At 55.8% G+C, this 23,719-nt stretch overlaps 1 protein-coding gene across 1 annotated transcript; it reads right to left on the bottom strand.

Moving 5' to 3' along the window:
- Positions 1-1,043: 1,043 nt before the first annotated feature.
- Positions 1,044-8,279, bottom strand: LOC138845505 (USP6 N-terminal-like protein). Its single transcript, XM_089313628.1, has 8 exons — positions 8,190-8,279; positions 7,970-8,055; positions 6,847-6,889; positions 5,764-5,951; positions 5,402-5,450; positions 2,952-3,051; positions 2,437-2,589; positions 1,044-1,294 (listed from the first exon to the last, which is right to left on the bottom strand). The coding sequence occupies exons 1-8, from the start codon at positions 8,277-8,279 to the stop codon at positions 1,044-1,046; spliced, it is 960 nt and encodes a 319-aa protein (XP_089169754.1).
- Between the last annotated feature and the right edge of the window lie 15,440 nt (positions 8,280-23,719).

Genomic DNA, 23,719 nt, shown 5'->3' on the forward strand with positions numbered 1-23,719 from the left:
GGTCACAAAATCAGAGCGAACACATTCTGAAGCAAATGATTTAATATTCAATCAACAGGGGCCAGAAGGCGTGCCCATAGCAATTGTGACAGAAGACTGGATCCTCAGCCCGAGATGAGGTAGGATGAGGCCGCTCAGGGTAGGGGAGAGGAGCTCTAGAGAGGAGCCTCCTCCATCGTGGAGGCCGCCATGTATAAAGAAGCTAGGCTTCTGGCCCATCTGAGCTGGACACCTGCTGGGCTCTTCTTCCCCTCCAGGCGCCCACATACATCCAGCTGCTCCATGGAGTGGGCAGCAAGGAGGCCTCAAGCCAGGGAGGGCATGCAGGCCTGGTCTCCCAGCACAGGGCTGGCTCCTGCAGGCTCCAGCCCGTGACTGTCCCCAGACTGCATGGGACTCCTATGCAGGGAGGGAGTCTTCAGCTCTGCTCCCAGGGCCAGCACAGCCTGCATGGACCCGGGATCCAGGGGCTCCAAGGCAGGTGGGGGAGGGGCCCTGAGCCCCTACTGGCCACCCAGCTCCAGGGGCCAGAAATCAGCGCCATTGACAGGCGGGCTGAGATTTGGGAGGCCCCCCCATCGGGACAGGTCTCCCCTGCTCAGCAAGCTCTGTGGGGCCGGGAGGCCCGGGCCAAGCAGAGACTCTGAGGACTTCACAGACAGGGCTGGGGATGAGGGCTCCGGGGAGGCGCCCTCTTCATGGCCTCCCTCCTCGTCCTCTTCAAAAATCTTCTCGGGCAGGACGAATGCCAGATCCCGCCGCAGCTTTGGCCAGGGAGACGCAGGGCACTCAGCAGCCCGGTCTTCCTCCTCTTCTTCCTCCTCTTCATCCTTTTCCTGCTCCTCCAGGAAGCTGGAGTACTCCTTGTCATCAGAGTCAGAGTCGTCATCTTTGAAGGTCACGTTGAGTTTGGTCAGGGAAGTCCAGCGCCGGAGGGGGCCTGGCTCAGCCAGCCAGGAGCACTGGGGGCCTGAGAGGTGAGGGGCACCCCCTGACCCTGAGGCACCTGTGGAGGAGCCCAGGCTGCAGGGTTGGGTGCTGCTCTAACCATGACTGCCCTTCTCCTCCTTGGTGTCTTGTTTGGAGTCGGGCTGGAAGGTAGATCTTAGAGGACCGGTCTCCTCGGGGACAGAAGCTGAAGCCCCCACTGGCTCCTGGGGAGCTGCAGCAGTGGGGTGGCAGCCTTTGCTCTCCTCCTTGATGGTCTTGCGCTTGAGGGACACTGATGGGGGAGTGCGCTCCTGAGAGCCAGGCGGCACCTGCAGGGCTGGGCTGCAATCTTCCATTGGCTTTGCTGGAAGAAGAACAGATGGCTTTTGCTTCTCTGTGGCCACCATCTGGCCTGCAGGGTGCCTGCCCCAACCTGACCCTTGGGGTCCCCATTGCTCGGTGGGACACCTCCAGCCTGTGGGCCCCAGAGGGAATGGTGCATGCAGCCTGGGCCATGGGAGTGCTGAGGACACCTCTGGTTCTTCCTGCAAGGCTCCATGGGCTGGACACTCCTTGATCCACCCACTCACTCTCTCATCTGTGGGGACCACTGGCACCAACTCAGGACCCTGTCACCTACCCCACCTGACCTCCTGTGCCCTATAAGGCATTGGCTGAGTTACCCGCATCTGAGTCCCTCCTAAATTGTAAAAAAGGAACTGAGCCTAAGATGATGGGGGTGAGTGCTGGGGCTGTGGGAGAGACATGGAGACTCATCCAGGCCCTCGGGGACAGGGAATGCAGTTTCTAAAGAAGTAGCCGAGGTGTGTCCTCAGCCCCTGGGCCACTCTCCCTTTCCTGGTGAGACTGGGCTGTCAACGCTTCTGTCCCATGAGCTCCCAGGGGAGGCAGCACCTGGAAGCACAGTGGGGCCACCCCAGTGCCTGAACAGCCTGCCCCTGGGCCCCCACTGCCAGCCTCTAGAGCTGGGACAGACCCATCTCTGCTCTTCATGGGGACCCAGGATCTCAGGCCCTTGATGGCAGCAGCAGCAGGGGATGAGCACGGGGACCCCTCCCCACCAGAGCACACAGGCCAGCGCTGCTCTGGGTCCTGCTGACTTCTGTTGGGCCGAGGCTAGGACTGCAGAGCCCACACTCAGCTGCACTTGGGTTCTGCCACGGGGGCCTGCAGCGCCTGCCTCTGTGCCCACCCTGCTCACAGGAGTGCACTAGGCCCCCACAACTGGGCTCAGGGCACCTGGGCCTTCCAGGGGTCCTCAGATGGCTGAAGGGGATCCAGGACTGACTGGACCATTCCTCAGGAGGATTCAGGGAAGCTGCCCAAGGCCCCACCAGGCCATGCAGTCAGAGCTTTTGAAAGCAGAGCTGCTGAGCCCAGGGAAGAAAAGGAGGACTAGGAAGAGGTGAGGCCCTGGGCGGGGCTGCCACTCCCACTACTGACTCCCCCGAGAGAGAATGGGATAAGGCCATGTGCTACACTCACCTTCGGGAGGCAGGAAGCACTGGAGCTTTCCCAGCTCACACATGGAGGCCCTCAGCTGCCTGATGACCACATCCTCGCTCAATGCCCATGCCTGCCTCACAGTCACCTGCAAAAACCCATGGATGTGGTCCCTGGACATCTTCAGCAGGCGCTCTAGAAGTGGGGGTGGGCATCAGGCTGGGAGGAGCCCTAGGGATGGCACAGCCACCATGGCTTCTCCACCCCTGTCCCTGCACCAGACATGGGCTGCAGACCCCCTTGGATGCCCATACATGTCAAGAACTAGAGGGAACTGACCAGGGGCCACTTTTCCTGGGGAATGACCTTGGACACTTCTCCCTGTGGACTTTGAGTTTTTGGTGTTGGGGATGAAATGGGATTCTCAATGCCCCCCAAGTGGGCCAAGGACTCAGAAAACTCATTCCTCCCCTAGGTTCTGCTTACCGGAGCCAGGCATGGGACCCCCAACTCCTCCATCCCCAGCACCATGGCCACAGTGGGCCCTGGGGACTTACTCTGATGGATCTTGAGGACCGTGTAGGCCATCATGGTGAGTACGTGTTCACCCTCAAGGATGTAGATATCCCACATTCTAAGTGCCAGGGGGAATGGCACCTGTGGGAGAGCAGGCATTGGAGGACCGTGCCCATCAGGGCATCAGTAGGGTCCACAGGGGGTGGGTGTGTGGTGTCATAGGGCATCCTAGCTGTGGCCTAGACACCCAGAGAGAGAGCACCAAGGACTATCTAGGACCCTGTGGCCACCCAGACTGCTCTGCACACTTGGAAGCCACACTGGAGATGCCAGACTCCCAGGGACCTGGGGGATGGATCAGCCCTTGGGCTGTGACAACACTAGCCTGTGCCACCGTGGGTCTATGGATCTCCTGCCTCTCACTGTAGGGCTCTGGGCCTTGCCAGGCTCTCAGGATGGGTCTTGGTGGGGCCTGTCCCCTCCTTGCTGGCCCTGAGGCTCAGCCTCATCTTGAACCACACTCAGCAGGACAGGGCCTGCCTGGTCTGCACAGCAGGCTCCCTCCTGTGTCTGCTGGGGCTGGGGGAGCACAGCCCTGCTCAGAGTCACAGGCCTCCAGGATAAGAGAGTCAGGCACTGGCGCAGGAGCTTCCCTGGGAAGGGGTCCCCGGGGCACTTACCCCACCCAGGAAGCACTGGATGTACCAGTGGGTGGTGTAGTCCTCAAGGTACACACCCTCCTTCTCCTAAGAAGAGGCAGAGGGGGCTCAGGGCCCAGGGCCCAGGCCGGACTCCCTCTACTCTGAGCCCTGTGGCAGAGCCCCTGGGTGCAGGAAGCCCAGCAGCAGGTGCATCTCCCCTCCCAGCCATGCAGGTTCCTGAAGGGACACAGGTCCCTCATTCCACTCTGCTCTGGGGACAGCATCTCCCTTCAATCTACACAAACTCTGGGGGACCAAGTGCTGGAAAACAAACCAACACCCAAGCTTCCGTGGACCCCAGTAGCCAAGGAAAGTCTTGGTGAGTACATAGCCTCCCCTGGCCCAGGAAGCAGTCAGGACCCCTCTCTATCCTCCCCTCCCTAAGCACAGAGCCCCGAGAGGAGAAAGGAGATGTTTTACTTACCAGGTGTTTCTCCAGGGAGAGGAGCACGAGATGCATGATATCTCCCAGGTGGTGCTGGAATCACTCCAGTTTTTGGGAGTCTGGTGTGTAGAAATCTGTGTAATAGCAACCCCCCAGCCCTCACTTCAGAGTGTCTTCCCAGGAAGGGTGGAAAGCCAAAGGCTTGGGGTGGGGTCTTTCTGAACACGGAGGGTCAGGGGAGGCTCTAACAGGCAGGGGAGCCTCAGGGGAAGAGGGGTACAGCTGACAGCCCAGGGCAGACTGCTTAAGGTGACCTCTGGGCTGACTGCAGTCACACTGGGTGCCTCAGGGCCATCTGGACACTCGGAGTGAGGAGGGGATCACCCTACAGTGGATGCTCCTTCTACAAGTTCCCGGGGTGTGGCTCAGTGGGTGGGAGTCTGGGTAGACATGTGAAGCATTAAGGCCAGTAGGGACCTAAGGGTCATTTGTCAAAGACAAGGCACAGGACCTTTGGATGATGGGAAGTGAGGTGTATGGCTTGGTACTGGGCCCTCTGCTGGCCCTGGCTTCTAAGGAACCATCCTGAGGGAGACTGCCCTATGCACGCAGCAGCCAGCGAGGGACAATGTCTCAGTCACTTGTCTGCATGCCCATCCATGCACTTGCACGAACCACACCCACCACACCCATCACCCACCATGCATCACATGCTGGTTGCCCTACATGAGCTGGACCAGGGCCCAAAAAGCATCCTCTTCACTCAGCCACATCAGCAACAGGGCCACCACGTGGCTTAGGCCCTGGCTGTAGCCCAAGTCCTATAGGAGCACAAAGCACATTGGAGGGACCTCCCTGGCTGGGATGATCTCACGTGGCATGGGTGACCTCTCCTGGGAAGGCTAAGGGTTACCACCAGGCCCCACTGCTGCCCCTTGGGTGTCAGGATCTCAGGGACTGGAGCACATGCTGGCTCTCAACATTCCTGGAGAGAATCCTGCAGGGTCTGAGTGCAGGCTGTGCAGGGTCAAGAAGAGGTATGAGCCCCACCCCAGATGTCAGGAAGGGGAAGACTGTTGTGGGAGTGCAGACTGCACACCCGTGATGGCCTCTGGAGCTCTCTGCTGCACAGGTGCCCTGCTGGGCCCCACTGCAGACGTGAGGAAGAAGCACCATAGTAAGGCCTGCCTGGGCCAGAACAGAGCCCAGCCCAGGAGAAGGCTTCCGTTCTGCCCCCAGAACTTGAGGTTGGGGCCAAGGAGTCCATGAGCCTGAACTCTACCCCTCTGCCTCTGCCTGGTGGATTAGAGAGGCCCCCTCAACACTGGCTGAGATCTCTGTGACCAGAGTACCCTGCATGGACAGCTCTGGATATGAACATGGAACGTTATCCCAGAGTACTCACGGGGTTGTACATCGAATATGCCAGGAGCACCTCGAATAAGGAGCGTTGTCTGGAAAAGAGAGGACAGAGGCTCTCAATGTGGCTCTGCCTAACAGAGCCTGACAGCCACATGCAGGGCCCGTGACACTCTGCTCATGAGCAGTGACGTCGTCAGGGCACCTGCATGTGGCACCTGCATGGGCAGTCCTGGGCCTAGAGGCAAGGCAGGACCACAGGGATGAGGGCTGTGGCCCTGACTGGATCCTTGTGTCCAGGCCCATTTTTGTGTGTGGAGACATGGAGGAGGCCTTGGGGAGTGGGTGAGGCAGAGGGGAGGGCCAGGTGGGGGCCCCAACCAAATGACCACTCCTCCTTGGCATTACTTGTCCACCACGCGGAAGCCTCGGGCTCCTGACCAGGCCCGAGTGGGTCGGGCTGCCTCAGGTTGCACGCAGAGCCATACCTCGAATTTGCCAGGGTTCTGGGCCCTCCTGTTATCCACAGAGAGCATCATGGCCCACATCTTGCCGCGCACCTGGGCGGGGATGCCTTTCTCAATTCTCAGGTGGAACTACAGGAGAGAGGAGGCTCTGGTGAGACCCGCCCCAGGCCCTCTGTGGGGGGGAGCGCAGGGTGAGACAGCAGGAAGGGGAGCCCTGGGCTCTGTGCTGTGTCCCCAGATCTGCCTGGACCTGGGCCTCCTGACCCAACAGTGAGAGGAGGGCCGAGGGCTCAGTGCAGGCTCTGTCGTGCACTCACTGCCCCTACAGGGCACCAGGAACTGTGCCTGCCCTGCATCTGGGAGTGGCCCCGGGGGAGACTTTGGATCTTCTACTGCAACAGTGTCCTGGGTGCATGGGCATGGGGCTGAGATGACCCGTCTCCTTTCAGGACAGGACAGTTGTGTCTGAGAGGCACAGCGATGGGCACCATCCATCCCAACTCTGCCCCCAGTGGTCCCCAGGGGCCCTCAGGTCCAGGCACCTTCTTGCTGCTGTGGTACTTGGTGAAATTTCGCAGCATCTTGTTCCATTTTTGCAGTCGGCGGCCCTCCTGATGTTTACGCCGGGAATGGAGACAGGATGGCGTGAGCCCAGCAGTGTCCTCTGAGAGAGGCCACAGGTGCAGCTCAGGAGCCTGTGGACAACTCAGCTGGGAGGAGCCAGCAAAGGGGCAGACCATGGCACCCAGACCTTCCAACTAGGGGAGCCTCAGGGGCTTGAGCCCTGCCCACAGGACAAGCATCCTCAAGCCAGTCCCATCTCATCCTGGAAAGTGGGTCACAGTGGCCCACAGGCAGGGACCCCTGAGCTACAGGCCTGCACTGGGGCATGTGGGCCTCAACAGATCTCCTGGGGACTGCTGTCCCTGGAGGACCATATGGCACTACCCTAACCACTGCCCATACCCACAAGCCTGCTAGTTCTGCCTCCTAGATGAAGAGTCCATGGCCAACGTCAGCTTACCCATTGCACTGCCAGCCAGCCATGCCTGGGCAGCTTCTGCTTACTGAAAGGCAGAGAGACAACACCATAAGAATGGGCACTGAACCACGCATGGTCCACTTCCTCAGCAAGGTGTGGACAGGACCTGTGTCCTCCTCACCCTGCTGAGGTGCAGCCCAGGGCACAGAGAAGGGCAGGGAGGCAGCAGCCATGCTGCAGGCAGACACCCAGCAGGGTCTGTGACCATGAGCACAGGGAGCCCAGTGCCAGGCAGGAACTGCCAGTGCTGTGAGTGTGCAGCTGGGCTCGAGGCAGCTGGGACCACCACACCCCCAGGGTCCCCCCATACACCCTCCCCCCGGGTTACTGGCTGCCTGAGGTACCTGCTAACCCCTCAGCCTCTGCTGTCAGCCCGGATCGTGGCCATCTCTCCACCACTTGGCTCCTACTTTTTCTCCAGGTTCTGGCACAACATGGAGCCAGAGCCCCCTATCACGTGCTAAGATGGGCTGCTGAGTCATGCCAGAGATGTCCCGAGACTGCTCCATCCCTCTAGGTCACCGGAGCCCACCCTCCAGCCATGGGGCCTCTCTCCCTGCCATCTGTGGGAACAACCTCCAAGTCTGACTCTTGCCCCCGGCCCCATGCCTCCCAGCTTAGACCCGGGGGCAGGGCCCTCTGCTGCAAACCCCTCTGCCCTGGTCTGTACTGGGGAAGCCTGCAGGCAGGTTCGGAGCCCTGAGGTCACACCCCTGACTGTCCTTCAGGCCAGGCCTTAAAAAGCCTTTAGCTTGGCCCCTGAGACCCAGGTACCTCCTGGACAACTGCCCACCTTCTAGGGTGCTTCCTTGAACCTGTGGCCACAGCTCTGGAGTGCTGATGACCCAGTTGTGTCCCCTGGGAGCACAGCAGGACCCTCAGGCCACCCCTCAACTTAACATGAACAGAGGCCTCAGAGTAAGAGTGCCCCCTGCTTGCAGTCCTGAGTCACAGGGTCACTCGGCTCTGGCCAAGCTCTGACCAGTGCCTGCACTGTGACGACAGCTTGGATCAAGGAGGGGGACTGGGGACAGGTGTGCTACCTAATGGCGGGGTTTCTGACCCTGGTCCCTCCCCTGGGTGGATCGGGCTGCAGAGGACTCACTGCAAGAATCCAAATCTGTCTGGGACGAGGACTCCATTCTCTTCACCCTCTTCTCCCAGCTGAAACTGGGCCCCTTTACGGGGACCCTGCAGGGGAGAGGGGACCCAGGTGAGAAGTCCGGGTCTCAGGCACTGGGGAAAGCTGAGCCACCCTCCCCGCTGTGTCCCCAGGGAGGTGGGGTCTGGCTCTCACAAGCACAGTACTTGAGGCAGGGCCCTACCTCCTGTCCTAGCACCCTGGCCAGTACCTTCTCATATTTCATGATGATCACTGCTCGCTCCTGGGCCCTGCCGGACCTCAGGGTGTCCATATCCAATCTGTAAGACACACACACTTGTGAGCCAGCATGGGGAGCCCACGGGAACTGCTGCCCTGAGGTCTGTCCCCATGGTCGGAGGGGACAGCCACACAGACAGGCGAGCAGGTACCTGGTGGCCGGGTCCCAGGAGGATGACTCCTCCAGAGCACAGGGACTAGGGACAGGTGGGGAAGGACACCCTCCCCCCAGTTCACCTCCTCTGCCCTCAGGTATGATGCGCCACCCCCAGCCTGGCATCCACGTGTCCTCCAGGGAGCCCAAGTCTAAGGGTCTCCTTGACCCGCTCTTGGCTCCCACATCTCTGGAGCTCTTAGATCCAGCCTCATTGCCCCACCTGGTACCAGCTGACCCGATACTTAGTCTTGAACCCATGCTCAGACACAGACTCACAACGAGGCACATTTGGCACTGGTGACCAGCACAGCAGGAAAAATGAGACAACTGTATACATGCTCTGCACACAGGGGCCCACTGAGAGCTCAGCCACATCGTCCATGGAACCCGGCGTGGGAGACCAGTGCCACCCACCTGGCGTGACCTTCCCCACATCACAGCTCATGCGTAGAGCAAGTCCCACTCACCTCTGTCGAGAATCCACAGGATTCTATCAAATGTGCCTTCTGCCTACGCTACCAACACCTGGTCAGTTGAGCAGTAGAAGCACTACTGGCCACTGGTTGCCGACAACCCAGAGTGCACAGTTCTCAGTGACTGTGATGTCACAGAATCCTGCCAGCCAATCCCAAGTGGCTCTGTGTGGCAGGGGTCAGGGTCCTCAGCCCTGGCTTCATTTAAGGTCACCAAAAGTGGGGCCTGTGTTCTCCCCAGGGCCCAGGTGAAGAGGGCAGGGCTCTGGCAGAACTGCCCTGGAACCAGGGGTGCCAGGGCCCTCTGCCACCTGCCGTAACGGTCCCAAGTCCCAGGCAACCTGCACCTCCTGCCCCTCCTTTCTTCCTCTGCCATTTTATTATAGCACCACTGTGAAGTCCTCTTTATTTGAACACAAGGTGGCACAGGGAGCCCCATCATTGCCTGTTTATCTTCCTGAGGTACCCACACTTGGGGGCTGCCCCTGCAATGACCAGAACTGGGAGTCCCAGGGCTGCAGCCTCCTGTCCTACCACAGGCCCCACCCCAGCACTGCCAACATCCGCTGTCCCCTCCTGCTCTGTTCCACTCCATCTTCCCAGGAGTTGTAGGAGGTGGACACCGGCGTCCTCCTGGGGTGGGGGGAGGGGAGCAGCCCGCTGAGCACCACCTGCATAGAACCTCAAGCCAGCGTGGCCCAGGCTGTCCAGAGCAGGAGCCAGGGCCCTGTCCTGGACACGGACCAGGGCTTCAGGCACAGAGCACTGAGAGCTCCTGGGCAGCAGCCCCTGAGCTGCATGCTGGTAACACTGGGCTGCTGCTGACCATAAGGAGAGGGACAGCACACGTCTGGCAGAAGCAGCCACAGGCCCGCAGCTCCCCAGGGTGCTGATCACCGGGACACCCACCCCTGAGGGATGCAGGGGTCACTGCCAGTGGCAGCTCAGTCCCTCCAGCCCCTGGGCTGCTCGTGGTCACCGCGGGCTCTGCAGAGCCCAGGGACCCCAGCAGGGTTGGCCCAGCCTCAAGGGTTCCAGCTTAGGCTGCCTTCCTGCTGCTTCCTCGCTGCCTACTCCAGGGAGGGGGAGCTGTCTTCTACTGTGGGGTGCACATGTATTTCTCTGTGCATCACACATGTGTGCCCAAGGTGGGTGTGCTTCAGGCCTCCCCGGGACTGGAAGCTCCATGCCTGAAGCACCCAGTCCTTGTCACTGTCACCTCATAGCACGCAGGCTACACTGAGATGGCACCAAGTGTCCCCCCATTTTCCCACCCCGCCTTGCTGGGCTGCTTTGGTGCAGTGGAGGTGGGCTTGCAGCAGGCATAGCCCCATGGCAAGGCAGGAATCTACACTCCTTCAAGAACTCCTGTTGCCCTCAGTTCAGTGTGCATGGGGGAGGCCGAGACAATGGCCCCAGGCTGATGGGTTCAGGAGGCACCCAGGATGAATCCTGCTCTGGGTGACAAGGCAGCTGGCTGCACAGCCCCTGTTAATGTGGCCCAGCATGGAGGATGCCCAGGGGGAGGGATGAACTCACCTCTGCAATGTGGCTTCTGTCCCCTCCTGTCAGGTGACTATCCCACCTGTGGGCCATCTCCTCCTCTGTCAGGACCCTGGAGGTGGATGAGGAGGAACAAAAGATGCACCTGTCTCCAGCCCCTCCCTGCCCTAGGTCAGGCCCCAGGACAGGCCTCTCCTGCTCACCCCATCATGGCCAGGGCAGTGACAACCCAAGTCTCATCTGCAGCCTGCCTGGTACCACAGAGTCCAGAGTCCCCATCACCCACACATGCACCACATCACTCTCTGTTCCACTTCCTCATTGCAAGGGGCCCCTCCTGTGCCCAGGAACCCACCCAAGTGTCCCCCTCTGCTGTCCTGCCCTACCTTGATGCAGCACTCACCAACCCCTGGAGAAACTTCTCCCCAGACACGGGGGCCATGAGGCCTCCCTGCACCCCCTAAAGCCACACAGCCATGGCATTGTCCTGCCTTTCAGTTTCTTCCCAGTCCTCACTGCAGCCATCCTCACCTCATCACCTGAAGGTCATGGGCATGAAAGGTTTCTCTTTAGTCTCCTGGCCCTGCAGACTTCCTAGCAAACAGTAGAATGCAAATAAATACCAATAAATTGAAAAATGTGTGTTTCTCACACATTTGCTGTGGAGTTGATGGCCATTTTAGGCCACCAAGAGACCGAGGGTGATAAATGCTCATTCCCAGGCCTCCTCCTCTGCAACTGGCCAATGAAAGAAGACCTTTCTCTCCGTCTCTCCCTCTCACTATCAGTAACTCTACCTCTCAAATAAATATTTTTTTTAAAAAAATTACCTTCATCTCTAGTAAGCTTCCTCCTCTGAGTATTGAATAGTTTTGTCATGTTCTCTTGAAGCTTAGTGAGTTGCAATACAGCAGCTATTTTTAATTCTTCATCTGAGAATCTGCACATGTCAGTTGCCATCCATCTGGCCTCTGAAAACTTACTTTGTTCCTTATGTGAGGTAGTGGTTACTTGAAAGTTCTTTTTTTTCTTTTTTCTTTTTTCTTTTTTTTAACCTTTATTTACCCAATATAGATTTCCAAAGTATAGCTTATGGATTACAATGGCTTCCCCCCCCCATAACTTCCCTCCCACTGGCAACCCTCCCAACTCCCTCTCCCTCTCCCATTCCATTCACATCAAGATTCATTTTCAGTTATCTTTATATACAGATGACCAATTTAGTAAATATCAAGTAAAGATTTCAACAGTTTGCACCCACACAGAACATAAAGTGTAAAATACTGTTTGAGTACTAGTTATACCATTAATTCACATTGAACAACACATTAAGGACAAAGATCCTACATGAGGAGTAAGTGCACAGTGACTCCTGTTGTTGACTTAACAAATTGACACTCTTGTTTATGGCATCAGTAATCTCCCTAGGCTCTTGTCATGAGTTTCCAAGACTATGGAAGCCTTTTGAGTTCACTGACTTTGATCTTATTTAGACAAGGTCACAGTCAAAGTGGAAGTTCTCTCCTCCCTTCAGAGAAAGGTACCTCTTTTTGATGGCCTGTTCTTTCTATTGGGATCTCACTTGCAGAGATCTTTCATGGAAAGCCAAGACACTCTAGCAAAAAAAAAAAAAAAAAAAAAAAAAGAACTTGAAAGTTCTTGATGCTTGTAGGTACACTATATCATCTTCAACTTGAGGGATTAAGTGTTTCCTCAAGCCTTTGAATTGTGGCTTTGTTTTTGACTTTCCTTCCAGAAATTCCAAGCAGTCTATTTTCAGAGCATATGGACACTTGGGCTATTTCAGCTCTAGATTGCAACATAAGTCTGCTGTTGATGTGTTGTCACTATTTTAGCACTAGAGAGTGCTCCAAGCCCAGGTTTGTCCTAATGCTGTGGTTGGTGTTTTGTTCAAAATAAATTGAGGAAGTACCTAAGTAGGGGTAGTCTATCATTGCAGTCCTGTTCCAGGTGCTGAGCCAGATGCCAACTACCATGCCATCAGTGCCAAAATGGCAATCACATCTGGAGCCCAAGACCCATGCTTCCAGTCCTGAAGTGGACTCACTTCCATCATCCATCAGTGATGCTGTTTGGAATGTAAGTCTGATTAACGTGGGTCACAGGTCTCCACCTGGTACTCCTGGCACTGGGGTCAATCCAGAAGCAGGGGCTTGGGGAAGGGAAATGTTGGGATAGGAACAGTCTCAGGTATTTTTCAGATGGGCACTGAGTCACAGGACACAATCCTGAAATCACTTTGTTTCTCAGTGGCTGGGGTCTTGTTTTGTGTTCTTTCCAAGATTGAGAAAGGGATGGTTGAGGCAGTACCCTTGACAGCTCACTAAAGAGGACACCTGGGCTCAGTCTGTAGCCACTGGCTTGGGAGCAATGGCCTTGGGACCCTGTCTGTCACCATGTTTCATAGTAGTGAGCCTGGTACTGGGTTTGACATCAAAGGTCTGGGTGCAATTCCTCCTCTCTCCTCCAAGCAGAAAACCAGACACCCCTTTCCCTGCTACTTGGATCTCAGAGGTGGGTATGGATGTCCTCTTTTCTTCCTGCATTCCTCAGAGCGTCTTTTCTTCTTGTTCTCATGCCAGGCACTGTGGTCACTCACCTGCTTCCTTAGATCCTGTGGTGTGGTGTAGGAATAGCTGTTCTCATCAGTGTCTGAGTGCAGTGCTGACAGCCAGAACATCTTAGCTCCCTCCTGCTGCACCTTCTAGATATTATTTGCTGTACAAACACTACCAAGTTTCAGATTATCAAAGAGGCGAGCAGTGTCAGTGTGATTGTGTCATACACAGGAAGGTTTCCCCCCATGAAGTGATCAGGACTTGTCCCTACCATTCCTTGGAGATCATCTGTAATTTCAGAGTATGAAAAAGATGTCATTATTACAAAACGTGATTGTGATGTGTAATTTTGGTGGACATTCAGGCTGGATAAAGGAGACTAGGTAGCTTACTGAACATTATTTCAGGGTGTGTGTTGATGGTGTGTGGGGTGGAATTTCTGGATGATACAGGTGAATTCATAGGTACTGGCACTAGAGACCACAGCCTGGTCTCATTCGATCTTTTTTGTAAGATTTATTTATTTATTTTAAAGTCAGGGTTAAACAGAGAGAGGAGAGGCAGAGACAGAGAAAGAGAGGTCTTCCATCTGTTGATTCACTCCCCAGTTGGCCTCAATGGCCAGAGTTGCTCCAATTGAAGCCAGGAGATTCTTCTGGGTATCCCACGAGGATGCAGGGACCCAAGGACTTGGGCCATCTTCCAGTGCTTTCCCAGGCCATAGCAGAGAATAGGATCAGAAGTGGAGCAGCCAGGTCTCAAACTGGTGCCCATATGAGATGCCGGAACTGCAGGCAGCAGCTTAACCTGCTTTGCCACAGCTTCGGCCCCTCATCTGATCTTATTGCTGGCTCCTACTTACTGACCAAGCTCTCACAGTATTTGCCCATCATGGGCTATCACTGTGCTACCAGCTGGTTGCAGAGTATCAGTATCTTGAATTTCAGAGTCAGGATCAAAGCCATTGAAATAGGTCTCAGAGTTGCTTTCCAGGGTGGGGAAGTAACTGGGCCAAAAAAAAGCCACTGTCTGAGACCCACGGTGGCTGGACAGGATTGGTGTATCCCTTGGTGGTCCCTGGATTACCACCCACCTGTTCCACTGAGCACAGAGTGGTCCCGCATGCACAACGTCATGGGCCAGAATGCATCCACTCCCGAGTCATGGCTCCTGCCCCTGAGCAGGTATCCGGATGTGAGAAGTGTTTCCTGCTGGCTCAGTAACTCTTCTGTCCCTGACAGCTGCAGAGGAGGAGGCCTGGGAATGAGCATTTATCACCCTCGGTCTCTTGGTGGCCTAAAATGGCCATCAACTCCACAGCAAATGTGTGAGAAACACACATTTTTCAATTTATTGGTATTTATTTGCATTCTACTGTTTGCTAGGAAGTCTGCAGGGCCAGGAGACTAAAGAGAAACCTTTCATGCCCATGACCTTCAGGTGATGAGGTGAGGATGGCTGCAGTGAGGACTGGGAAGAAACTGAAAGGCAGGACAATGCCATGGCTGTGTGGCTTTAGGGGGTGCAGGGAGGCCTCATGGCCCCCGTGTCTGGGGAGAAGTTTCTCCAGGGGTTGGTGAGTGCTGCATCAAGGTAGGGCAGGACAGCAGAGGGGGACACTTGGGTGGGTTCCTGGGCACAGGAGGGGCCCCTTGCAATGAGGAAGTGGAACAGAGAGTGATGTGGTGCATGTGTGGGTGATGGGGACTCTGGACTCTGTGGTACCAGGCAGGCTGCAGATGAGACTTGGGTTGTCACTGCCCTGGCCATGATGGGGTGAGCAGGAGAGGCCTGTCCTGGGGCCTGACCTAGGGCAGGGAGGGGCTGGAGACAGGTGCATCTTTTGTTCCTCCTCATCCACCTCCAGGGTCCTGACAGAGGAGGAGATGGCCCACAGGTGGGATAGTCACCTGACAGGAGGGGACAGAAGCCACATTGCAGAGGTGAGTTCATCCCTCCCCCTGGGCATCCTCCATGCTGGGCCACATTAACAGGGGCTGTGCAGCCAGCTGCCTTGTCACCCAGAGCAGGATTCATCCTGGGTGCCTCCTGAACCCATCAGCCTGGGGCCATTGTCTCGGCCTCCCCCATGCACACTGAACTGAGGGCAACAGGAGTTCTTGAAGGAGTGTAGATTCCTGCCTTGCCATGGGGCTATGCCTGCTGCAAGCCCACCTCCACTGCACCAAAGCAGCCCAGCAAGGCGGGGTGGGAAAATGGGGGGACACTTGGTGCCATCTCAGTGTAGCCTGCGTGCTATGAGGTGACAGTGACAAGGACTGGGTGCTTCAGGCATGGAGCTTCCAGTCCCGGGGAGGCCTGAAGCACACCCACCTTGGGCACACATGTGTGATGCACACAGAGAAATACATGCGCACCCCACAGTAGAAGACAGCTCCCCCTTCCCTTCCTGGGAAGACACTCTGAAGTGAGGGCTGGGGGGTTGTTATTACACAGATTTCTACACACCAGACTCCCAAAAACTGGAGTGATTCCAGCACCACCTGGGAGATATCAGGCATCGTGTGCTCCCCTCCCTGGAGAAACACCTGGTAAGTAAAGCATCTCCTTTCTCCTCTCGGGTGCTCAGGGAGGGGAGAACAGAAAGGGGTCCTGACTGCTTCCTGGGCCAGGGGAGGCTACATACTCACCAAGACTTTCCTTGGCTACTGGGGTCCGCGGAAGCTTGGGTATTGGTTTGTTTTCCACCACTAGGTCCCCCAGAGTATGTGTAGATTGAAGGGAGATGCTGTCCCCAGAGCAGAGTGGAATGAGGGACCTGTGTCCCTTCAGGAACCTGCAAGGCTGGGAGGGGGGATGCACCTGCTGCTGGGCTTCCTGCACCCAGGGGCTCTGCCACAGGGCTCAGAGTAGAGGGAGTCCGGCCTGGGCCCTGGGCCCTGGGCCCTGAGCCCCCTCTGCCTCTTCTTAGGAGAAGGAGGGTGTGTACCTTGAGGACTACACCGCCCACTGGTACATCCAGTGCTTCCTGGGTGGGGTAAGTGTCCCGGGGACCCCTTCCCAGGGAAGCTCCTGCGCCAGTGCCTGACTCTCTTATCCTGGAGGCCTGTGACTCTGAGCAGGGCTGTGCTCCCCCAGCCCCAGCAGACACAGGAGGGAGCCTGCTGTGCAGACCAGGCAGGCCCTGTCCTGCTGAGTGTGGTTCAAGATGAGGCTGAGCCTCAGGGCCAGCAAGGAGGGGACAGGCCCCACCAAGACCCATCCTGAGAGCCTGGCAAGGCCCAGAGCCCTACAGTGAGAGGCAGGAGATTCATAGACCCATGTTGGCACAGGCTAGTGTTGTCACAGCCCAAGGGCTGATCCATCCCCCAGGTCCCTGGGAGTCTGGCATCTCCAGTGTGGCTAACAAAGAGTGCAGAGCAGTCTGGGTGGCCCCAGGGTCCTAGATAGTCCTTGGTGCTCTCTCTCTGGGTGTCTAGGCCACAGCTAGGATGCCCTATGACACCACACACCCACCCCCTGTGGACCCTACTGATGCCCTGATGGGCACGGTCCTCCAATGCCTGCTCTCCCACAGGTGCCATTCCCCCTGGCACTTAGAATGTGGGATATCTACATCCTTGAGGGTGAACACGTACTCACCATGATGGCCTACACGGTCCTCAAGATCCATCAAAGTAAGTCCTCAGGGCCCACTGTGGCCATGGTGCTGGGGATGGAGGAGTTGGGGGTCCCATGCCTGGCTCCGGTAAGCAGAACCTAGGGGAGGAATGAGTTTTCTGAGTCCTTGGCCCACTTGGGGGGCATTGAGATTCCCATTTCATCCCCAGTACCAGAAGCTCAAAGTCCACAGGGAGAAGTGTCCAAGGTCATTCCCCAGGAAAAGTGGCCCCTGGTCAGTCCCCTCTAGTGCTTGATACGCATGGGCATCCAAGGGGGTCTGCAGCCCATGTCTGGTGCAGGGACAGGGGCTGGAGCAGCCATGGTGGCTGCACCATCCCTATGGTGCCTCCCAGTCTGACACCCACCCCCATGTCTAGAGCCCGTGTTGAAGATGCCCCAAGACCATATCCAGGAGTTCCTGCATGTGCTCCTTCCCCAGTGCCTGGCTCTCTTGACCTGGTGTCCTGTGACTCTGAGCAAGGCTGAGCTCCCCCAACCCCAGAAGACACAGGAGGGAGCCTGCTGTGCAGACCAGGCAGGCCCTGTCCTGCTGAGGGTGGTCCAAGCTGAGGCTGAGCCTCAGGGCCAGGAAGTGGGGGACAGGGCCAGGGTCAGGGGTTGGAGCAGGAACAAGGGTTGGAGCAGCCATGGTGGCTGCTCCTCCTAGCCTGATGCCCACCCCCACTTCTAGAGCACCTGCTGAAGATGTCCAGGGACCACATCCATGGGTTCCTGCAGGTGACCCTGAGGCAGCCTGGGCATTGAGAGAAGATGTGGTCATCAGGCAGTTGCGGGCCTCCATGCATGAGCTGGGGAAGCTCCAGTGCCTCCTGCCTCCCGAAGGTGAGTCCAGCACACCGGCCCGTCCCATTCTCCCTTGGGGGAGTCAGTAGTGGGAGTGGCAGCCCCACCCAGGGCCTCACCTCTTCCTCATCCTCCTTGTCCTCCTCGGGCTCAGCAGCTCTGCTTTCAAAAGCTCTGACTGCATGGCCTGGTGGGGCCTCGGGCAGCTTCCCTGAATCCTCCTGCGGGGTGGTCCAGCCGGTACTGGATCCCCTTTAGCCATCTGAGGACCCCTGGAAGGCCCAGGTGCCCTGAGCCCAGTTGTGGGGGCCTAGTGCACTCCTGTGAGCAGGGTGGGCACAGAGGCAGGCACTGCAGGCCCCCGTGGCAGAACCCAAGTGCAGCTGAGTGTGGGCTCTGCAGTCCTAGCCTCGGCCCAACACGAGCAGCGCTGGCCTGTGTGCTCTGGTGGGGAGGGGTACCCGTGCTCATCCCCTGCTGCTGCTGCCATCAAGGGCCTGAGATCCTGGGTCCCCATGAAGAGCAGAGATGGGTCTGTCCCAGCTCTAGAGGCTGGCAGTGGGGGCCCAGGGGCAGGCTGTTCAGGCACTGGGGTGGCCCCACTGTGCTTCCAGGTGCTGCCTCCCCTGGGAGCTCGTGGGACAGAAGCGTTGACAGCCCAGTCTCACCAGGAAAGGGAGAGTGGCCCAGGGGCTGAGGACACAGGGAACCCCTGCCACCTCTTTAGAAACCACATTCCCTGTCCCCGAGGGCCTGAACGAGTCTCCATGTCTCTCCCACAGCCCCAGCACTCACCCCCATCATCTTAGGCTCAGTTCCTTTTCTACAATTTAGGAGGGACTCAGATGCGGGTAACTCAGCCAATGCCTTATAGGGCACAGGAGGTCAGGTGGGGTAGGTGACAGGGTCCTGAGTTGGTGCCAGTGGTCCCCACAGATGAGAGAGTGAGTGGGGGGATCAAGGAGTGTCCAGCCCATGGAGCCTTGCAGGAAGAACCAGAGGTGTCCTCAGGACTCCAATGGCCCAGGCTGCATGCACCATTCCCTCTGGGGCCCACAGGCTGGAGGTGTCCTGAGCGTCACACCGAGCGATGGGGACCCCAAGGGTCAGGTTGGGGCAGGCACCCTGCAGGCCAGATGGTGGCCACAGAGAAGCAAAAGCCATCTGTTCTTCTTCCAGCAAAGCCAATGGAAGATTGCAGCTCAGCCCTGCAGGTGCCGCCTGGCTCTCAGGAGCGCACTCCCCCATCTGTGTCCCTCAAGCGCAAGACCATCAAGGAGGAGAGCAAAGGCTGCCACCCCACTGCTGCAGCTCCCCAGGAGCCAGTGGGGGCTTCAGCTTCTGTCCCCGAGGAGACCGGTCCTCTAAGATCTACCGTCCAGCCTGACTCCAAGCAAGAAGCCAAGGAGGAGAAGGGCAGTCGTGGCGAGAGCAGCACCCAGCCCTGTGGCCCAGGCTCCTCCGCGGGGGCCTCAGGGTCAGGGAGTGCTGCTCGCCTCTCAGGCCCCCAGTGCTCCTGGCTGGCTGAGCCAGGCCCCCTCCGGCGCTGGACTTCCCTGACCAAACTCAACATGACCTTCAAAGATGATGACTCTGACTCTGACGACGAGGAGTCCTCCAGCTTCCTGGAGGAGCAGAAAGAGAATGAAGAGGAGGAAGAAGACCGGGCTGCTGAGTGCCCTGTGTCTCCCTTGCCAAAGCTATGCGGGACCTGGGATTTGTCCTGCCCTAGATGATTTTTGAAGAGGACAAGGAGGGAGGCCATGAAGAGGGTGCCTCCCCGGAGCCCTCATCCCCAGCCCTGTCTGTGAAGTCCTCAGAGTCTCTGCTTGGCCCGGGCCTCCCGGCCCCACAGAGCTTGCAGAGCAGGGGAGACCTGTCCTGATGGGGGGGCCTCCCAAATCTCAGCCCGCCTGTCAAAGGCGCTGATTTCTGGCCCCTGGAGCTGGGTGGCCAGCAGGGTCTCAGTTCCTCTCCCCAACCTGCCTTGGAGCCCCTGGTCCATGCAGGCTGTGCCGGCCCTGGGAGCAGGGCTGAAGACTCCCTCCCTACATGGGAGCCCCATGCACTCTGGGGACAGTCACGGGCTGGAGCCTGCAGGAGCCAGCCCTGTGCTGGGAGACCAGGCCTGCGTGCCCTCCCTGGCTGGAGGCCTCCTTGCTGCCCACTCCATGGAGCAGCTGGATGTGTGTGGGTGCCTGGAGGGGAAGAAGAGCCCAGCAGGTGTCCAGCTCAGACGGGCCAGAAGCCTAGCTTCTTTATGCAAGGCGGCCTCCACCACCATGGAGGAGGCTCCTCTCTAGAGCTCCCCTACCCTACCCTGAGCAGCCTCACGCTAGCTCATCTCGGGTCAGAAGCCTAGCTTGTCTATGCCCGGTGGCCTCACCAATTGATAAGGCTCTTCTCTGGAGCTCCTCTCCCCCTTCCTGAGTGGCCTCATCCTGCCTCATATCGGGCCAAGGATCCAGATGTTGGGAGAAGAGACTCCTGGCTCAGAGGCTCCTGGCCTGGAGCCTCCACAGGGAAGGAGTCTGGAAACCTGCCTTGGGCAGAGATAGCATCCCAGTTCTCCAAGGGTTGCAACACTTGTAGCCCCTTCCTCAACCCACACAACCTCCAAAAGGCAACTAGGCCCTGTTCATCAGAAGCCACCTGGGTCATCCCAATGGGGCAGGTTAGGCCATAGCCATTTTTCCCTGGATCTGGAAGGCCCAGGATTCTCTAGGTGTTGTGTCTGGTTTGGAGCTGACCACTCTGTACTCTGTTCTCAAATGAGCCATGGCTGTGTCAGTGACAGGACCCCAAGGGCTCAGAATCACTGGTCCTCACAGGGTGCTTTTTGCAGAATCATGCTGAGGCCAGAAGGCGACGAGATAGACTTTGACAACTGCCTCATCTCTCCAGGCTGGGGAACCACAGCTATGGGCCAGTCCTGTGCCTGCCTCCGTTCCAAGGGTGGTCCTTCTTGTTCCTGGGAACCATAAGATCACGTTTTGGAGTCTTCACCAGCTTCTTCTCCTCATCTGGGGGAAGATGTGAGCTACAGGATGAGCTTGCAGGCAAGGCTGCTACAGGGCAGGCAAAGTGGATGGGAAGGCCCCTGTCCAGGTCAAGCCTGTCCTGTGCTCCCTGCTCTGCCCTGGCTTCTTGGGTGGACCGCAGTGTACTCAGCAATGTGCAGGCAGTCCACCTGTCCAGGCGCATGCCCTAAACAGTGTTACTAATAGGAACACACACCTAGAGACTTTCCTGGTGCCTATGGCCTCCAACCATCCTCCCCTGGCCAGCCATATGGAGGGTGACCTGCAGGCATCCATCTCCATTGAAAGCCACCTGCCTTTGGTGACAGTCCTTTGCCCTCTCCTGGAATGGAGATTTCGCAAACCTGGTTCCCTTAAGAAGACTTTCTCCATTGTATCACTTTGCTTTCCTGTCAAAGGTCTGATAACTGTATTCATGAAGGTCTCTTCTGGGGTTACCATTCTGACTCTCACCAGTCCCACATTGCCATGATTGGCTGTCTCATAAGTTAGGGAAGCTGTGACACGTCAGTCCTCCAGTGTGTTCGTCTTCAATTATGGGCGGTGGGATGTTCGGGGTATCTTCATCCCCACACACATTTTAAAATCAGTTTGGTAATTGTAAAACATCTTGATAGGATATTTTAAAAAGATGTATTTATTTCACAGAGTTACACAGAGAAGGAGAGGCAGAGAGAGAGAGAGAGAGAGAGAGAGGTCTTCCATCTGCTGGTTCACTACCCAATTGGCCACAACAGCTGGAACTGTGCTGATCTGAAGCCAAGAGCCCTGACCTTCATCTGATTCTCCCATATGGATGGTAGGGGCCCAAGCACTTGGACCATCTTCTACTGCTTTCCCAGGCCATAGTAGAGAGCTAGATTGGAAGTGGAGCAGCCAGGACTCAAACCAGCGCCTGTATGGAATGCCAGCATCCGCTACGTCACAGCGCTGGCCCCGTTGATAGGATTTTGATTGAGACTGTGTTGGTCTATCAAGTGAAGAAATACAGATATCTTGGCTAGATTGAGTCTTCCAATCCATGACCATAGAATGTGTCTCCAAATGTTCTTCCTTGAGACTTTTTTAGGAGCTTCGTGGTGATCCTCATAGAGATCTTGCATATTTTGTTGGAAGTATACCCAGATGTTTCTTTTGGGAGGTAATGTGAATTGTAAGATGTTGTTAATTTCAAATCCATCTAGTTAACTGTGAGTAGGTAGGAAAGCAATTGATTACTGAAGATCAAAGTTTACTGTGCAAACATTATGATTGATCATTAATTCCTGGAGGCTTATTCTTTGCTGATCCTTTTGGAATCTCTACATAAATAATCAGATCATCTCTAAATAAAGTCTTATGTTTTCATTGCTAAATGCAGTGCCTTGTGTTTCTAGTTCTTGTCTTAACTGCCTTTTCTAGGTCCTCCTGTAGGATGTGGGGATGGAGTGGCAAGGAGGGATGTCCTTGTCCTTTTCCTGGTCAGAGTGGGAAAGCTTCCTGTTTACCCCCATTATAACTGCTGTCAGGTGAGTTTCATTGAAGGCGTTATTTACCAAGTTGAGGGAATTCCCCTGTACTCTATTGTGTTAGGAATTTATTATTATTATTATTATTTACCTTGGATGGTATTACATTTGTCAACTGATTTTTCTGTGTCCTTGCATATGGTCCATGGTCTGGTTATGCATCCCCTTCTGTCTGTTGATATGTGGGATCGCCTCGATGCCTTTTGGATTGCTTAACCAGTCTTACATGTTTTGAATGAATCCCTCTTGGCTGAGAGGTGCCATTCTTTCCATCCTTTGTTGAATTTGACTCCAGCTGCCTGGATTCTTTCTCAGACCTTCCAGAGCAGATCACTCATGTCGATTGGGAGCTCTTGGAAGCCTCTTAATTTTGGGATTCAGAAAGAGAGGAAGCTCTTCCACCCACTGGTTCATTCCCTTGATGGCTGCAGTGGCCAGGGCTGGGCCAGGCCAAATCCAGGAGCCAGGAGCTTCATCTGGGTATCCCACCAAGCTATCTTCCACTGCTTATCCTGATCCAGATCCTGCACTGGAAGTAGAGCAGCCAGGATATGAACCAAACCAGTGCCCAACACAATGTCAGCCCCAGAAACTCTTAGTTTTTTAAAACAAATATCATTGTGTATATTTAGGGTATAGAGAATGCTTTGAGACACATAAAGGCTTTATATATGTGGCATAACATGATAGTAGCTACAGGTACCTTCGGGAGGCGTGTTAACACAGTTTGTCACAGTGATCCACTTGTGGATATGTATGACCAGAACAGCTGGGGTTGAGGCATTCAGCAAAAATCCCAAATGTGCTACAATATAACCATAGCCCGCATGTTGTACTTGACATCTCCAGACTTGGTCATCCTACCTTGTACCCTTTGACCTATGCCTCATTTCTCACCTGCCCCCATTCATTCTTAGTGACCACTATTTTACTAATGACATCTGTAGATTTGACTTCCTGTTCTTTCAGACTTCCTGTATAAGTGAGATCATGCAGTAGTTTTCTTCTTGCATCTGTGTTATTTCACCTAACACAATATTCCTTGGCTTCATCCACTTTGTGACAAATGGCAGGATCTTCTCTTTTAGAAAGACTGAGTGATATCCCTATGGCTATTTATAACACCTATGGCTATTTCCTTACCTATTGATTCTACAGCTTTGCTATTGTGAATACCTCTGCAGTAAATATTGGAGTGCAGATATCTTTGAGGGAGTGAGTTCCTGTCCTCAGGGTATAGATCCAGGAGACTGAATGGCTGGGTCATATGGTATTTCTGTTTTTAGTTTCTTTAGGAACTTCCCTGTTCCTCTGGGACAGCTAGAGGAAGTGGGGAAAAGATAGTACTTGCTAGGTTTGAAAATAAAACCCTTTGTCCAGGAAGCAAAATACCCTCAAGGTGAGAAATGACCTTAATGGAAAACTCTAATGAGTGATGGTACCACCTTTTGTTGAAGAGATAAGGGCTACTGCTATGATGCAGTAGGCTTCCCATATGGGTACTGGTTCGAGTCCTGGCTGCTATTTTTCTGATCCAGCTCCCTGTTAATGCACTTGAGAAAGCAAAGGAAGATGACCCAAGTGCATGGATCCCTGCACTCACGTGGGAGATCTGGAAAAAACTCCTCACTCCTGGTTTCACATTGGCCCAGCTCTGGCCATCGAGGCCATTTGGGGAGTGAATCGGTGGATGGAAGAAGACCTTTCTCTGTCTCTTCCTCTCTGTGTCTCTAACTTTGCCTCTCAAATAAATACAAATGCTGTTTTAAAAAGTTAAAAAAAAAA

This window comes from Oryctolagus cuniculus, chromosome 15 (genome assembly GCF_051225735.1).
Source record: "Oryctolagus cuniculus isolate XC-2025 breed Fujian yellow rabbit chromosome 15, ASM5122573v1, whole genome shotgun sequence".
In the NCBI taxonomy this organism is placed as follows: domain Eukaryota; kingdom Metazoa; phylum Chordata; class Mammalia; order Lagomorpha; family Leporidae; genus Oryctolagus; species Oryctolagus cuniculus.